This window comes from Urocitellus parryii, chromosome 3 (assembly GCF_045843805.1).
Source record: "Urocitellus parryii isolate mUroPar1 chromosome 3, mUroPar1.hap1, whole genome shotgun sequence".
Classification (NCBI taxonomy): Eukaryota; Metazoa; Chordata; class Mammalia; order Rodentia; family Sciuridae; genus Urocitellus; species Urocitellus parryii.
In genome coordinates, this window is record NC_135533.1 from 116,953,169 (window position 1) to 116,971,386 (window position 18,218).

Below are 18,218 nucleotides of genomic sequence, written 5' to 3' on the forward strand. Positions count from 1 at the left end.
ATTATCTAATGTCTATAAAGATACTACAGTGTCTTTTCTTAATCATTTTTTGTTTGTGTATATGTTTTTTTGTTGTTGTTGTTTTGTTTTCCACTAAACTATATACCCAGCCCTTTTTAATTTTTTATTTTCAAGACAGGGCTTCATTAAGTTGCTGAAGCTGATCTTGAATTTGCAGTCTTCCTGCCTCAGCATCCCATATTGCTTGGAATTACAGGCATGCGCCATAGGCGTGTGCCATCTTGTTCATTTTTAAGAAAATTAAACAAAATGTCTTTAACCAATGAAAGGGCCTGGGAAACCCAAAACAGGGTGTTGTGGGGGTTTTGTTGTTGTTTTTTTTATATATATATACATATATATTTTAGTTGTAGGTGGACATATATCTTTATTTTATTTTTATATGGTGCTGAGGAACCCAGTGCCTCACTCATGCTAGGTGAGCACTCTACCACTGAGCCACACTCCAGCCCCTTGTATTGACATTGAAATAATTGAATGCAAAAGTTACTGACAGTTTATAAAAAATCAAATTTAGATAATGAACTAAATATATTCTTTAACACATGGTAAATCACCAGAAAATGATCTGCTTATGTTCAGGTGCTGATGTCTAGGACACACAGTTGTTGGGGAAATGCTGTAAAAATAAGAAATCACAGAAAGAAAAATATCACTTACATAAGGATAATATACTTGACCCTTTGGAGAAAGTGGAAACTAATTTATTTTTGTGGTACTGGGAATCAAACCACGGCCACCACACACATGCTAGGCAAGCATTCTACCACTGAGCTATGTTCCCAGCCTGGAAAATGGAAAGTTCATTATACCCACATCAGTAGTCTAACCTGAGATTGGGTATGGCAGACACCTTGGCAGCTTGAGGCTTGCAGCTCCTTCTTGCTGTATTGCTAGCAACCCCGAGAGAGAGAGAGAAAGCATGAAGAAGCTGACTTTAATTATTATGGCATTTAAAGGCAATTTCAATTTTGCCACTAGTAAATATTTATTGAGTACTAGGTACAGGAATCAGAGTCAGATTTCTCAGGGTATTACTGATTTTGCTGGTGTTTCCCATTTGAGGCCTCTGGCCCATGTTCTCCTACTGCTTCTAATCATTCTGTGGTGGGCCTTCAACCATTCATGCATTTTTCTGTCCTGCTTGCAGTGGCTGGAGACCAGACCTAATAGACAGGTGTGTCCAGTTTGCAAAGCTGGTATCAGCCGAGACAAGGTCATCCCTCTCTATGGAAGGGGCAGCACTGGGCAGCAGGATCCCAGGTGAGGACTTGAATGTCTCTCATACCCACTTCATCCCTTGGATATTAATTCACTTCCATTCAGCACCCCCAAACCCCACCCTTTACTTAGTGCTTGATGATCACTTGGTTCTGAGGCAGTTTGATCCAAATGAGAATCAGCCAGTTATGGTGAGGGAGTGGCCATTTACTGGACTATAATAGATAACCACTGAGTGTCATTTACCCAATAGGCAGTATGCTGGGCCTGGGGACCCAGGAGTGCACAAGACACCACAATTGCAAGTGTGCAAAGTGCTGTGAAAAAGCACTCCCTGCAGCCTTCGAGGCAGGCATATAGCAGGAGAGTCTCAAAATGCTCAGCAATGATGTATAAAGTGTGGAGGGAGGGGGAATAAGCAGCCTGGGTGACTTTGTGGAGTTCAGAATTTCTAGAAATGGAGATGTGGGTGACTGCAGCATTCTACAAGTATTGAAAGCCCTTCATGGTTTGTTACCTCCAACCTTTCCTGAAATGTCACTTACCTTCTCCCATCCCATCCCATCCCAACATACCCAGTACACCAAACATACTGGACCTTTCCTAAAGGAACCTGCCCTTTCACATTCATTAGCCTTTGTGTTTGAGTTCTGCTCTGCCTCTTCTGCCTTTTCTACTCCTACTCAAACCAGCACTCCACTCCTACCTCTTTCTCTAATGTTACCCATCTTTTATGAACAGCTTGAAAGTCACTTCCTTCTTGAAGTGGTCATTTTTTCCCACATGAGTTGTTCTCATCATTCTCTGGTAATCCTTCTCACACTGCATTATGATTTGATGAATCCCCTTTGAAATTGTCATTACCTCAAGAATAAGATCTGTCAGTCTTATTATTCTGTCTAGGGCCTCATATGTAACAAGTCCTCAGTCAGGCATTTCTAAATGATCAGAGGGTTTGAAACTGAGAGGCCTAAAGAATAGCATGGGGTCTTTAAGCTAAAGTCAATAAGGACAGTGCAGAGAGACCTTGAATCTCAGTACTCTCAGCTGTTAAATTTCAGTTTGGCTTTGGGATTTTTGGTATCTATGAGCCCAGTATCTTATAGGTCCAGGGAAGACGATGACTACCATCAATAACCAGTATGGGTCAGGATCTCTGTAAGAGGAATAGCCTGTAGTGCTATTTATAGGTAAAATAAAGAGTTCGCATTTAGTTTATCCTACATAGTTTATGTATGGGCAGGAAAAATGGCTGGGGCCCTGATCCTCTTGGCTTCCAGTTCTCATAGTGAGCAACTCAAATCATGTTGTAATAGACTTATTTTATACCGTTTCTTTTTCAGAGAGAAGACTCCTCCTCGTCCTCAAGGCCAGAGGCCAGAGCCGGAGAATAGAGGGGTAAGGAACATTCAAGGAGAAGCTTCTAGAAAGCCCATGGCTTTAGAAATTTCCCTATTGACCCTACATTTTTTTCCCCTTGATTATAAAAGTAAAGGAAAACTTGTAGAATACAGAAAAGAGAAAGGGGGAAAATAATCAAATCATCCAGAAATAACAGCTGGAAATGTGGTCTTTTTCCTTTTCCATTTTTCTTCTTTTAACAAGGCGAAAGGGTTATTGTGCATGTGTTTTTCTTTTTCTTTCTTTCTTTTTGTTTTTGGTACTGGAGATTGAACCCAGGAGAACTTTACCACCAAGCTACATCCCCAGTCCTTTTTACTTATATTTATTTTTATTTGAAGACAGGGTCTCATTAAATTGCTGATAGTTCCACTAAGTTTCTGAAGCTTTCCTTGAAGTTTTGATTGTCCTGCTTCAGTTTCTCAAGTAGGCATATGCCACTATACCCTGCTTGTGGCTGTATTTCTATAATTCTATAAACACATAAATTTTATTCATTGTGTTTACATTGATCTATTTTATAATATGAATCCTTTGTTACTCCTTTAAACTTCTTGGGGCTGGGATTGTGGCTTGGTGTCAGAGCACTTGCCTCACACATATGAGGCCCTGGGTTTGATCCTCAGCACCACATAAAAATAAGTAAATAAAATAAAGGTATTGTGTCCAGAAAAAAAAATCTATCTATTCTACAAATAGTGACTTATGTGTTCCAGGTGATTTATCAATGAACATAGCAAAGACACCTGTTCTTGTGTAGTTCATACCATTTGAAATTAAAGACTTTCAACAGTATAACTTAAGATTTTACTGAAGATAATTTCCCATTAATACTTGACATAATGGCTATTTAGTATTCAGTTGTGTGGACCCAACATAATTTATGTAACTAATCCTTCATTAGAAATTTAGCTGCTTCCTTTTCTTTTTCTATTTTAAAAATATTCTGTTGGGGGCTGGGGTTGCTACTCAGTGGTAGAGCGCTTGCCTAGCATGTGTGAGGCACTGGGTTCGATTCTCAGTACCTCATATAAATAAATAAAATAAAGGTCCATTGACAACTAAAAAATACTTTTTAAATATTCTGATGGATTTACAATTTTGTTTTGTTTTGTTTTGATTTGATTTTGGTATTAGGGATTGATCCTACAAGCACTTAACCACTGAGCTGCATTTCCAGTCCTTTTTATTTTGAAACAGGGTCTTGCTAATTTGCTTAGGGCCTTCCTAATTTGCTGGCCTCAAACATTCAATCCTTCTGCCTCAGCCTCCTGAATCACTGGGAATACAGGCATGTGCTACCATGCCAAGCTCAGATAAAATTTTGAGTAGATTTAGCCGGGCGTAGTGTAATCCCAGAGACTCTGGAGTCTGGGGCAGGAGGATCACAGCCTTAGCAACTTGATGAGATCCTAAACAATTTAAGGAGATCCCATCCCAAAATAAAAAAATAAAAAGGGCTAGAGATGTAGCTCAGTGGTAAAGCAACCCTGGGTTCAGTACCATAAATAGATAAGTTAAAACTACAATGATGATCTTTGCACACATTTCTTTTTTTTCTAACTTGAATTAAGTATTATTATTATTATTATTATTATTATTTATTTTTTTATTTTGGTGCAATGCTTGGATCTAACCAAGGATCTCTCATAGGCTATGTGAGTGCTCAACCACTGAGCTATATCCCTAGCCCCCAAGTCATGGATCTATTGTGTTTTGTATTATTGTTGTTGTTGTTGTTGTTATTGGGATTGAACCCAGGGCACTTAATAATTGAGCCATATACCCAGCCCTTTTTATTTTTTATTTTGAGACAGGGTCTCACTAAGTTGCTGAGGCTGGCTTTGAACTTGTGATTCTCCTGCCTGAGCCTCCTGAGTCGCTGGGATTACAGGTGTACATCACTGCACCTGGCCAAGTCAGAATTCTTGATAGAAATTAAGAGGGTCCTCTCTCTATTGCCTGTTAGCAATGAACACTTGTATGATTGTTAATGGGAAAAACTATATGATAGGGCTGGGATTGTGGCTCAATGGTAGAGCGCTTGTCTAGCATGTGCGAGGCCCTGGGTTCAATCCTCAGCACCACATAAAAATAAGTAAATAAAATAAAGGTATGGTGTTCACCTACTTCTAAAAAATAAAAAAAAATTATAAAACTATATTATGATCTCATTTAAACCTCCCACTAACCCATTTAAAAGATGAAACTGAGGCCCAGATAGGTGAAGTGACCTGTCCAGGGCCATACATAAGACAAAAACTCAGATCTGGCTAGTATTTAAGTCCCCACTCTTAACTTCCAGGCAACAGTCCTTTAAACTTAGGCTCTAACTTCTCATGAAGCATTAGCAACTAATGTAAATCAAAGGCCCCAGGAAGCCAGAGACCCTGGCCTTGAAGACTTTGGGGCCCAGTTCTAGCATTCACAAGCACTTGCAGCCTCTAGTGATGCAATGTATTTTGCATACTCTGCCCCAGAAACATAAACCCACCAAATGGGAGGATTTGTGAGATCACATAGGTGTTACTAGAAGGAAAGCAGGAAGGTCAGTCCTCAGGATTGCACTCAGTGAAGCTGTGGTTCCTGATGAAACAATTGCACCTTTTCCAGTAAGGCAACTTCAGTCCCAGGAGACTCAACCAGGCTAGGTCTGAGAAGAAGGCATTTGTGCAGCAAGGGGATGGAAACAAAATGTTTTTCTTCCCTATAGGTTTGCCCTCTAACTAAATCACCTATTAGGTTTTATAGGTAGTACCACATAGCAAGAAGTTTGGAGTCAGATGCTAGGCTGCTCAGTATGGGACACTTTTGTAATTTGCAAAAGTTTCACAAATACCAGCTTTTTTTGGAAAATGGTTGGCCCAATATTTTTTTTTATTTTATTATTTCTATTATCATTTGTTCTAAAGATCTTGTTAGGGATTCAGGGGCAGAGAAAAAAAATAAGGTGTGTAAAGTAATTTTTAGGTTAGATTAACCTACTTTTAGATCTAAACTCTACCCCTTGATTATTCTACCTCTCCAACCCACAGTTGGTCTCTATAAAGTGCAGATGATGCTACTATAAGAATTAAACATGATTTGTGTATCCCAGAGTTTTAACACTGTGCTTGGCACAGAATTTGCACTTAGAAAAATGGAGTTACTGCCGGGCATGATGGCACATGCCTGTAATCCCAGCAGCTCAGGAGGCTCAGGCGGGAGGATTATGAGTTCAAAGCCAGCCTCAGCAATTTAGCAAGGCCCTAAGCAACTCATCGAGACCCTGTTTCAAAAAAAAAAAAAAAAAGGTGGGGGGCTGGGGATGTTGCTCAGTGGTTAAGCACCCATGGGTTCAATCCCTGGCACAAAAATAAATAAATAGATAAGGGAGTTACTCACAATATTATAGTTTCTACTGAATCTTTTCATGTGAACGATGATACAGTGACACATAGAAAAAAAAATGAGGATAATATACCAAACTTTTGACAGTGGTTATTTGGGAGGATCCAAGGGTAAATAGAAACCTCTGATTTGCTCAGTTATTCCCATAATGTGTGAATTTCTTGTAACAGCGTGTATTACTTTTACAATCAGAAAAGGTTAAAATGTTTTAAATTATAGAAACAAAAAAATTTAAATATTTAGATTTATAAAAATTCTACATAATAAAAAGAGGGGAATGGCTGTGGGCTCAGCAGAAGTGCACTTGCCTGGCATGTGTGAGGAACTGGGTTCGATTCTCAGCACCACATATAAATAAATAAAATAAAGGTCTATCAACAACTAAAAAAAACTTTTTAAATAATAATATTAAAAGAAATTTCAGGCAAGTGGGCATGCCTGTAATCTCAGCAACTCAGGAGGCTGAGGCAGGAGGATCACAAGTTCAAGGCTGGCCTCAAAAACTTAGTGAGATCTTGTCTCAAAATAAAAAATTAGGACTGGGGATGTGTGCTGGCGTTGTGGCTCAGTGGTAGAGCGCTCGCCTAGCACGTGTGAGGCCCTGGGTTCGATCCTCAGCACCACATAAAAATAAATAAATAAAATAAAGATATTGTGCCCAACTACAACTAAAAAAAAAAAAAGAAGAAGAAGAAGAAGAAGAAGGACTGGGGATGTAGCTCAGTTGCAGAGTGCTCTTAGCTTCTGTCCCCAGAAACCACCCCTCCTCCACAAAAAATACTTTTGAGAGAAAATGTTGGTATCCTGTCTACATGTTGTCATGTACTTGTGACCATGATGTCCAAACAATTTTGTCTGATAACTTGGACATAAGAGTTTTTCTGTTTGGCTACATAAGTCAGCATAATGGTCCTTGGGGAGCATATTATCATGATTTTGATCGTGACTTCCATTTCTGGCCTGTTAGGTTCCAACTAAATAATTTGTAGCTTATTTTGATACTCTTTCGTAATGGGACGTGGGGGTAATTGAATTGTGTGTTATATAACATGTAGAAAATTGTACTAGCTAATGTGGGACTCTAGAACATGTAGAAAATTAAACTAACTAATGTGGGACTCTAGAATTTAAGAACCTTAAGTCCTAAGAACCTGAGTTTCATCAGCACAGTGGTTCTCTTTTATATGATCTTGTCTTTTTTGGCATATTCATAGTTCCATAGCTTGGAGCTAAGGCTATATGGACAGAGGATCCACCAGAGTTCCTCTGCTTTGGGGTCTAAATAGGAGAAAAAGATGATTCTTACCCTTGGAAATAGGTGGCAGAGAGTATAGAGGAGTGTAAGGTTCTGTATAAAATAGAGCATGTAAGATGTGCCATTGCATATGTATAGGAGAGACATGCTCATTTTTCCTCCTCTTAATTGCTTTTCTTCCATATAGGGATTTCAAGGATTTGGATTTGGAGATGGTGGCTTCCAGATGTCTTTTGGAATTGGAGCATTTCCTTTTGGGATATTTGCCACAGCATTTAACATAAATGATGGGCGGCCTCCTCCAGGTAAGTTTTGTTTTCTTGAGAAATCAGGAAGATATTTTAGTAATTCTGCTTGAAAGCTCCTTGGAATTCAGCAATATATAAATTACAGATCATTGTCACTGTATGTATAACCAGCCTTTTCAAAGTGTCTTAAATTCTTTTTATGTTACTGGTACTCATGCCAGTATTCTGAGCACTTACCAGGTGTTAGGCACATGCATTGTGTTTTCATTCCAAACTGAAGGAATCATCACAACCACCATGTAGAAATGTATACAGATGACTCTGATTTACAGATCAGAAAATGTTCAATAATGTTTACCAAGACATATCCCATGTCTGTAAAATGAAAAATGATAATAAATGATACCCAACTGAGGAAAAGCCTAATCTTGTACATGTACCTCATTTTGACCATATTGGGATAGGAAGGAGTGAGGCAACGCACAAGGAGGTAGGGCCTCTGTTCTTTTGCATCTCTGTCCAGCCTACCTGACAACACAACATGGGCTAGTCCAAGTCTTGGCCCTTTAGAAATCATGCTATATCTGCCACCTGCTGCTTCATTTCTCTTCCAGCTGCTTGACAGTGCCAGCTGAGCAAGTCTATCAGGTGAATGCCCTGGACTCTTACCACACTCTGACACTGAAGCCAAGATCTGTATTATAGGGCCTACAGAGATGTTAAGCTCAGTTGAGCTCTGCTTGCACTCATTGTTTGCACTTGGCACAAAGGAGGGTACAGAAGTGACCAAAGTATTGTTCTGGTAAAGAACTTATGCTGTAGAGATGGTAACCCATTCAGAAGTCATTCTAGTTTTTCCCTGTGCCACTCCAGTACTTGGCATATAGCAGGCAATCAATAAGAGTTAATAAGAGTTTGTTGACTGCCTGCCTACATGAATTTATCAGAACACCTAACTGGGGAATGCAGTGTAGCATCAAGAGACAGTGGGTGTATTCTTCCTTACCTTATCCACCTGGAAAGTTTCTCCTCTGTTCACATGTCATTTTCTCCAAGGAAGGAAACCCAAAAGGACAAAATGACAGAAAAGTGGATTTCTGGGGAGGCAGCAGGAATCTGCCTCATAGCTTGCTTCCTTCTAACCTGATCCAAAGTTCACCCTGGATTCTCCAGTTAGTTTCACAATCAGACTTTGGATCTTTTTATTTGCCCCATGCAGTCACAGTTTTTATGTGAGCACTGTGGTGCATGCCTGTAATTCCAGTGATCTTGGAGCCTGGGGCATGAGGATCACAAGTTTAAGGCTAGCCTGGGCAACTTAGTAAGACCCTATCTCAAAATGAAAAATAGAAAGGGCTGGCAAGTAACTCAGCAGTTAGAACACTTGCCTAGTATGTGTGAGACCCTGAGTTTAGTCCCTAGTACTATACACACTAAAAATTAACTTTAAAAAAAGAAGAAGAAATGAAGATTGATGCACTTGACTTCTCACCCAAATGGGTAGTGTGCACAACTGGAGCCTTCTAACAGCCTCTCTTTTCCCTCCTGTCTCTCCAGCTGTCCCTGGGACACCTCAGTATGTGGATGAGCAGTTCCTGTCACGCCTTTTCCTGTTTGTGGCCCTGGTGATCATGTTCTGGCTCCTGATTGCCTAATGCCAGGCTCCTGTCTATATCCACAGCAGGTCCTCTGGATTGGTGATGTGCCACCCCTACTCCTGGTGTTTGGCTTCCTGGCTAACCCTGACCTCTGGAAACAGTGGGGTCAGTAACACTTCAAGGAGTCTTGCTCTTTCATCAGAGCTGTGGAACTCAAGACCAGTTGGCGAGTACTCCCAAGTATCAGCACTGCTGTAAACACCTTTCTCTAATCTCAGGCCTTGGTGTTGAGTCCCCACTCATGGGTAGCACCATGAAATCCTGTTCCAGACAACTCAGCAGGTCCTGACTCTGCACAGGGAAGAAGTGGGAAGAAAGAAACTATCAGAGTGCAATTTCACATAAGTTTTATACAAAAACAAAGGGATGAACCAAATGGTATTTATGAAAATTTTCTTTCATCTCTTTAAATTCCCTTGTTAAGTAGCTTCTGAAGCCAGTGGAACCTGGAAAGCTTCCAGATCCCAGTGCTGCTCTGTCCCCCCGCACCCACCCCTCGCACATCTTCTTCAGCAGAGATATAGAATCTACTGTCCCAGGAAGATCATAATCACAGCAGCTGAAACTAAAGTCACTTCATGAATTCACCAGAGACCCAGAGATCCCAAGGCTCTAGGCCTTACTCTTTGGCCCCAGAGAGCAGCTTGAATGACCTCTTCGTTTCCTGGTATAGATTGGCCCTTATGAGACATGTCGCTTCACTCACAAATTTCCCATCAGCTTTCCCCTTAAAACTATGCATCTGCTTCTCTTTGCCAGAGGCAAACAGCCTATACTACTGCTGAAACTCGGGACTGCATTAGAAATGACCTGGAGTTGGGCCTTTGGTGGGATTCAGAGCTTTGACGCAGGAACAACTGGAACAAGTGGCCCTATCCCCTAGGCCACAGAAGCTCTGAGTGCTTTTTCTCCCAGAACTTGCCCAGAGGAAACTGGAGGCTTTATCAAGTCAGCCTAGCTGCTTGTGGAAGACAACCACGTCAGAAGCCAAGTTGTCCTTTATGAAGAGGCAGGTTGGGGAAAAACCCATCTGTGAACCTGATTTTGGTGTGGCTTGATAGAGTCCCTTGAAAACTCCTTGTATGTGTGCTAAAACCAAGGAAACATGTGCCTCCTGATCAGGCAACATCTAATGATTTGTAAAGCCAGGTAGCAGGGCCCAGGGAATCTCAGCACAGTAGCGAAATGTGATGATCTTTCCTGTATAATCCAGGGGAAATGATTCTTCCTAAGTTCTTGTTATGTTTTTTGATTTCATAAACTTATTCATCTGAATCTGATAGTAGGAGTGTGGTGCTAGGCAGGTAGGGCAGTTTACCTAGTGGGATAATTCTTGTTCTTCCTGCCAGGCTTCATCTAATTTTCTAGAGACATTGATGGTGAAAGGATATGGACTTCTGCTGGGGCCTCTGGCTCACTTTGCTAGTCCACACTTTCCTGGCTCACCACTAGCAATAGTAGAAAAGCCCCACCTGGTGCTTTTTTTAGATATGGCTCTGCATAATTTAAGGAAACCAAGACCTTGAAGACGATAAGGGAAGCCATCCTCCCTTCTGCATGGTCCCCGACCCTTTCTCCTTTGCACCTGCCAATGCCAGAGTTCAGTGTTTAAACAGATAAAATATAAAGTATTGAGTGATTCGTTTGCTGAATCCACTTGGTAGGAATAAGCCACTAGCTTTATAATGTGCCTGATGGATTTTAAACGTTCTTGGGCACCCCCTCAAGAATACTTCTTTAAATCACCTTCTGGAGATCCCCAGTCTCAAAGGCCCCTAGAGTATCTACTCTAGAGGCAATTGATGGCATCTCTCAGTGCAGTGGCCCCAACTAGTGGAGAGAGAGAGAACTTCAGTCAGACAAACAGAAATGGGTTTCCAGAAGAAAGAAAGTTGTAGGTAGGATGACAACTCATTTGGATTCTTTAATTAATTGGAGTGAGCCTGAGAAAACTCCACCAGCAAAGATATTCCAGGAACCTATTGGCAAAGTCAGGTTGGCCATGTGCCCTTTGTAAACTTAATAGGTCCCACTCACCCTCTTCAAGGCTCTGGGGCAGAAAAGCCAACTTGGGACTGTTAGTCCAGCCTAACAGGACCCATTTCCACCATCTCTCTGAAGGCCACTTATCCCTCTGCCAAGGCAGCTTTCTTTTGTATATGTTTTCTGTGCCCCTCAGCCTCCACACTCCTTTCACCTTCGTGGATTAAAACCCAGTCCTAACCACAATCAGAAAATGGCAATATGTACAGTGGCACACCTTGACCAGTCACTAATTTTCACTGTTGTGAAAGTAATTTGATTTAGAATTAAACAAATGATTTTATATTACTGTGAGTTTGAACTTCATGTCTGTGTCATGGGAGGTGAATGGGTGGGGAGTGGTTACACTGGTCTGGCCTCTTGGGAAGCACCTATATAGCCATGATAATGTTCTTGGTAACTAAGGATAAAAGTCTTCAAACAACTGTCAATAATTAGAGATGAGAAGTATGGGCTGGAGGCCTGGCTTTATGTACAGCCCTGCCCAAGGTACAACCTGTCTGACAGGCAGCCCCAGTCCTAACAAGTGTGTTGAATTTCTGAGTTTGCAGGCAACAAACTGCCATGAGGGACCTTGACTTGAAGCCTATCATAACCTTTAGTATATTTGCTGGTTTTTCAGTGTCAGCTCTACATTTCAGTGTCAGGACAGGTGGGCCTTCAGTCAAGTCCTCTCCCTTTAGCAGGGGGTATGCCCCTCCCTGAGGGTCCTCAGTAACAGAGTGTTGTGTGAGAGAGAAAATGTTGAGGTTACAAGTCCGGTGTAGGCTCTCCAATACACCAAAGCTACAAGTAGTCATTCAGAAAACAGCTCATTTCTTCCCCTTAGACATTAATCTAATAGTTACCTAGTTGAACAGTGTTAAGATACAGTAGGGGCCAGGCATGGTGGCACATCCTTGTAATTCCAGCAACTTGGGCGCTGAGGCAAGAGGATCACAAGTTTGAGGCCAGCCTCAGCAATTTAGTGAGATCCTGCATCAAAATAAAAAGGGCTAATGATGTAGCTCTGTAGTAGAGCACCCCCAGGTTCAAGTTCAGTAGTGTAAAAATAAATAAGCAATAAATAAAAGATACACTGTGTAGGAAAAGAAGGGAGACAACAACTTCTGGAGCTAATTTGGATCTTCAGATCACCCTTAACTAAATATATTTTAAAGTTATAAGAAAACTAGAGGAATTTGAGCAATGATTGGATGCATGAGATCTGTTAAGGGTTGATGATGATGATGATGATTTTGGGTACCAGGGATTGAACTCAGGGGCACTTGCCCATCGAGCCACATCCCAGCCCTATTTTGTATTTTATTTAGAGACAGGGTTTCACTGAGTTGTTTAACACCTCATGTTTGCTGAAGCTGGCTTTGAACTCACAATTCTTCTGCCTCAGCCTCCCAAGCCACTGTGATTACAGGCGTGTACCACCCTTCCTGGCAGGATGATTAATTTAAAAATTTTTTTCACAATACCTTTATTCAATTTATTTTTATGTGGTACTGAGGATTGAACCCAGGACCTCACATAGGCTGGGCAAGCACTCTACCACTGAGTTATAGCCCCAGACCAAGGGATGATTAATTTTTAAGGTGTGTAAATACATACCTTAGGGAACTTGAAGAATTCATAGGCCCAATAAAATAACAGAATTTTTGTTTTCAGTGGAAAACAACAAAACATACAAAAAGTAGTCTAGGACAATAAAGTCTAGTCAATTCAGGTGTAGTCCTGTTGCATGTATACCCTTCTGATACTGCTCCTCCACCTACCTGAACTCTTGGAAGCAAATCTCAGTCATATATTATCCTTGCATGTTGCAATATGCATCTCAAAGATAAGGATTTTTAAAAACATCCCAAGGGCTGGGGTATAGCTCGGTGGTAAACCATTTGCCTATTGTGCATGAGACCTTGGGTTTGTTTCTTAGCACTACCAAAAAAAAAAAAAAAAAAACTACCATTTATATACATTAAAAATTAATAATCCCAGGCTGGAGTTGTGGCTCAGGGACAGTGTGCTCGCTTAGCATTCATGAGGCACTGGGTTCAATCCTCAGCAACACATAAAAATAAAGATATTGTGTCCACCTAAAACTAAAAATAAATATTTTTTAAAAAAATTAATAATCCCTTAACAGGTCTCATATATCCAATCACTGCTCAAATTCCCTTAGTTGTTTCATAACTTTTTATATAGTTATTTGAAGGTGATTTGAGGATCCAAATCAGCTCCATAAATTGCTATTGTTTTTCTCAAGTTTCTTTTGCAGTTTATCTTTTATTTATTATTTATTTATTTTTGCAGTACTGGGCTTGAACCCAGGGGTACTCTACCACTGAATTACATCCCCAGCCCTTCTTATTTTTGAAACAGGGTCTCACTAAGTTGCCAAGGCTATCCTCAAACATGGAATCTTCCTGCCACATCCTCCTGAGTCTGGGATTACCAACCTGTGCCACTGTTCCCAGTTACAGTTATCTTGTAAAGAAGCCAGTTAAATACAGAAAATTGGTTGTAATATTAAGTCCCTCAGGCTGAGAGACTTGGCTCAGGCTCTGCACACCCCAGCAAAGGGGTGCTGCTTGAAATTGAGAGGCCGGGAGTATTCTCTAGAGTAACAGAGCCATTTCCGTTCCTTTTGTACACTGTGAAATAACAAAGCATGAAAAGCAGAAAGAAGTGAATATCACCACCCATCCCACTGCCTGGCAGAAAGAGCCACCCTGTATGGAAGAGTACCCATCTACATCTAAAGGCTTGACTAGATTCAAGTTTGATTTTTTTTTAATAAGACTGTCTCATCAGTAACAACATACACTTGTCATATCTTATCAGGAGCTATGTAATAAATCTTGTAGTTCCTCTTTAGGATATTAGCAGCCATTAATGATCATTGTATAGAACAGCATGTCCAATAGAACTTTCTGCATTGATGTAGATATTCTGTATTGGCACTACCCAGCACAGTAGCTCCTAGCTATATGTGGCTATCAAGCACATGAAATGTTACTAGTGGACTGAGGAACTGAATTTTTCCATCTCCATTTTCTATAGTTTGATCTTTATTTTTTCACCCACCTTAATTTAAATAGCCACATGTGGCTATCATACTGGAACAGTACAGATTTATATTAATCAACAGGGATTGCAAAATGATAAAATAACAATAATGTTTTTAGAATTCAGGAACAAGACCACTTCTGGGCAAATAGGGATAATGAAATTAAAACATGGAGAACTGTTGTAGGAGTGGCAGGGAAACGCAAGGACAAAAAGTGCTCATGAAAAAGTTATGGGGTGAAGGAAATAAGGAGACAAGGCTGCAGAATGAGAGGTGTAGTTAGCTCACGAGGGCTTAGGTTGGTCTTCAATTTGTAGGGAAAGGGGTTGAATGTTTCCAAGCAGGGAACTGACAGGATCAGAAGCATACTTTTGGAAGATTAATCAGTCCATCTTAGGAGGAATGACTCAGATATGGGAGAAACTAGAAACTTTAGTTTGAAGTAAGTGGAAGAAGCAACTGGAAAATCCAGCTGGGTGCCAACAGACAGTGCCCTTTGGGTGGCAGAAGCTTGAAGTGGTTTTGTTTGCATGTTTGAGACAGGTTCTTACTATGTTTGCCCAGGCTAGCCTCAAACTCCTGGGCTCAAATGATCCTTCTGCCTCAATCTCCTGAGGAGCTGCTACTACAGGTGCATGCCACTGCACCTGACTTAAAGTGGTTTTCAAGGTCTAGATCTTCAAGATTCTAGATTCAAAGAGTTGATTGTGAATCAGCCAGCAAGACTGGCCTTGGGCACTGACCAAGCAAAACTGCTAAACTGGATACATGACTTAGGTGTTACAAACCCAGTCAACTTTTTCCCTGTCCTGACGGTTTTCTATAATCAAGGTCCCCTAGAATTCACAAGTGATTTTTTGTTCTGTTTTGTTTTTTGTTTTTGCAGTGCTGGGAATCAAACCCAATGCCTGGTCCATATTGGGCACTCTACCACTGAATATCATATCACCAACTCCACAAGTGATTTTGGAGGGGTGTTTGGGTCCACGTTGGAATGATACCTTAGTTATATCATTTCTACACATAGGTATACCCTTCCTTTACAGTTTTGTTTTTGTTTATTCCAGCAGTGGGGACTGAACCTGGGGCGCTTTATCTTTACCACTGAACTACATCCTCAGCCCATTTTAGTTTTTATTTTGAGACAAAAATCTCACTAAGTTGCCCAAGCTGGCCTCAAACTTGGCAATTCTTCTGCCTCATTTTCTTGGCTGGAATTATAGTCATGTGCCACAATGCCAGGCCCCTTCCTTTACATTTCAATTTGCATTTCTTGAGTTATCTGAACGTCCTTTAAAGGAAATTGGGTGATTTGGCTATACCAACTACCCACTGATGAAGTTCATGAGGCATGGAGGTGTGGAAGAAGTGAAATGAGAGAGCAAATGGGGAGAAGAAGCAGACATGGGTGCCTGGTCATGGGGCAGAGGGACAGGGAAGACACCCAGGGGGTCTTAGTTCTAAGACTGCTAGGGCCCTAATGTCTGGGAAAATACATTATAACCTCTTTTCATGTGTAGGGTGGATAAAATCCCTACCTGCCTTTTTGGCTGAGTTGGCTTATCAGCAGAGTCCCGAGGATTCCTGTCACCTTAAATCAAGACACAATCTTGTGTTTATAATAGTCTGGCTTTCTCAGAAACCATAAAACTGACTGACAAAGTGAATTCATAGGAGTTAAGGAAAGCACAGTCTTCCTCCCCCATCATGTTATGCAACCAGGACACTAGGAGTCACCTGCTATACCCAGAGAAGAAAAATATGACCTGCACCTGGTTTGGCCTATACAGACAGGGTAGAAAAAAAAGAATTTTGCTCAATTTTGTTTATGAGAGTTCTGGGGCCAGAGGCAGCTGGACTGAACTTTTGGCCAAGGGTCTGGGTAAGGCACAGAATCCATTTCCCTGGTCTCTAACCCTACCCCTTTTATCATCATTTGGACATTTTTCCCATGACCTAAATTTGATTTAGGGAAATAACAGTTGCCAGTGACCCATCATAAGAGAATCAGATGAGAGGGACATCAGGGACCTATGTGGCCTGCCTGTCATCACATGGAGAACCCAAATCTCCCAAACCCAGTGAAGGAAGTGTCTGCTGTCTTCTTTGTGCAGTGCTCTCTCCTCCACAATGAAGATTCTAAACTAACAACCTGCAGGGCAATCTAACACACAGGTATGTTTCATTTAGCCTACATGGTATTTTAAAAGGTTTTTGTTTTGTTTATGGTACTGGGAATTGAATTAAGGGTTCTCTACCACTGAGCTACATCTCTATCCCTATTTATTTTTGAGAGTTTCTTGCTCAGTTGCCCCAGCTGGTCTCAGATTTGCAATCCTCCTGACTCAGCCTCCAAAGTCACTGGGATTACAGGTTTGTGCCACTATGCTCAGTTTAAAGTTTTTTTTGTTACCAACATTTTAAAAAGTGGGAATTTTTCCAGGTATGGTGGCACACATCTGTAATCCTAGTGACCCTGGAGGCTGAGGCAGGAGGATCATAAGTTCAAAGCCAGCCTTGGCAACTTAGCTTACTTCTGTCTTGGCAAATAAAAAGGGCTGAGGGTGTAGCTTAGTGGTAGACTGCCCCAGGTTTCAATTCCTGATACTGCAAAAATAACAATAAATAAGTAAACAAAAATAAAAAGTAGGAACTTTAACTTAAATACCTGGATTTGGGGGCGTGTTTTGAAACTGAAGACCTGGCAACAGCAGGTCAGCATTCCAACAGAGCACTGCTCTTCTTCCAATGGGGGCATTAACACTGCTACATTATGCTGAGCTCTTTTTTTGTGAGGGGTGATTACTAGGGATTGAACTGAGGGGCACTCAACCACTGAGCCCCAGCCCCAGCCCTTATTTAGAGACAAGATCTCACTGAGTTGCTTAGCACCTCACCTTTGCTGAGGCTGGCTTTGAACTCAGGATTCTCCTGCCTCAGCCTCTGAGCTGCTAGGATTACAGGCATGTGCCACTGCACCTAGCAAGCTCATTTATATACAGCCTATCCTCTATATTTATGGTTCCACATCAATAGATCCAATCAACCCAGGATCAAAAATATTCAGGAAAAAACTATGCCTTTACTGAACATGTACAGGTTTTTTTCCTTGTCATTATTCCCTAAACAACACAGTATAACAACTATTTTATAGCATGTACATTGTATTAGGTTTTATAAATAGAGATGATTTAAAGAACATGGGAATTGTGCATAGGTTATATGCAAACACTATGCCATTTTATATCGGGTCTTGAGCATCCAGTGATTTTGGTATCCGGGAGAGTCCGGGAACTAATCCCCTACAAGTACAATGGAAGACTATAACTACTTGGCCTTGCTAAGGATCTCCTCCTGGAATGTTTATTAGGCCACCTCCATACTGCCTTTGTCCTAGAAATTACTTATGTCAGCTTAGGATGATACAGAGAAGTGGTTTCTCTGAGCTAGAAGTTTCTAAAGAAGTCAACCCTCAACCTCCTCCCACAAAGCTATTTCTGGTTTAGACCTGACTTCCCCATATTCATATTCCTGATTCCAAATCCTCTACTGGGAAGAGCATTCGTTCCACTGCGAACCAAGTGAACTGGATTCCCATCCAAGCTGTGCACCTAATGAATGGAGCCATCCTGAAATAGTTGAACTTGTCATTTCTAATCCTCAGCTTTCCCCATCTGTAAAATGGAGAAGCTGGACCACACAAGCATTGAGAGACTTCCGAGTTGAGATTTCGGACCTATGCAGATCACCCTGGGCAACTGGAGCATCTAGAAAGGGCGTCGCTCGCACTAGGGGACGCCAGAGATGCAGCCCAGCTCGAGTCAAGGGGCAGGGCCTGGCCTCGAGGCGGGGCGTCAGCAGGCGGGCCCCAGTGCCAGGTGGGGTTTGGTCCTCCCCGGGAGCCGTAGGCGGTGCATCTTGCT

At 41.3% G+C, this 18,218-nt stretch overlaps 1 protein-coding gene across 1 annotated transcript in view; it reads left to right on the forward strand.

Annotated features, from left to right (window-relative positions):
* The window catches only part of Rnf185 (ring finger protein 185), a 37,404-nt gene extending 25,917 nt beyond the window's left edge, over positions 1-11,487 (forward strand). The window contains exons 4-7 of the mRNA XM_026408939.2: positions 1,172-1,284; positions 2,586-2,640; positions 7,476-7,593; positions 9,094-11,487. Of these exons, the coding sequence (XP_026264724.1) occupies positions 1,172-1,284; positions 2,586-2,640; positions 7,476-7,593; positions 9,094-9,191 (384 nt within the window). The 3' untranslated portion in view covers positions 9,192-11,487. The remainder of the gene's footprint in view (positions 1-1,171; positions 1,285-2,585; positions 2,641-7,475; positions 7,594-9,093) is intronic.
* Positions 11,488-18,218: the final 6,731 nt, after the last annotated feature.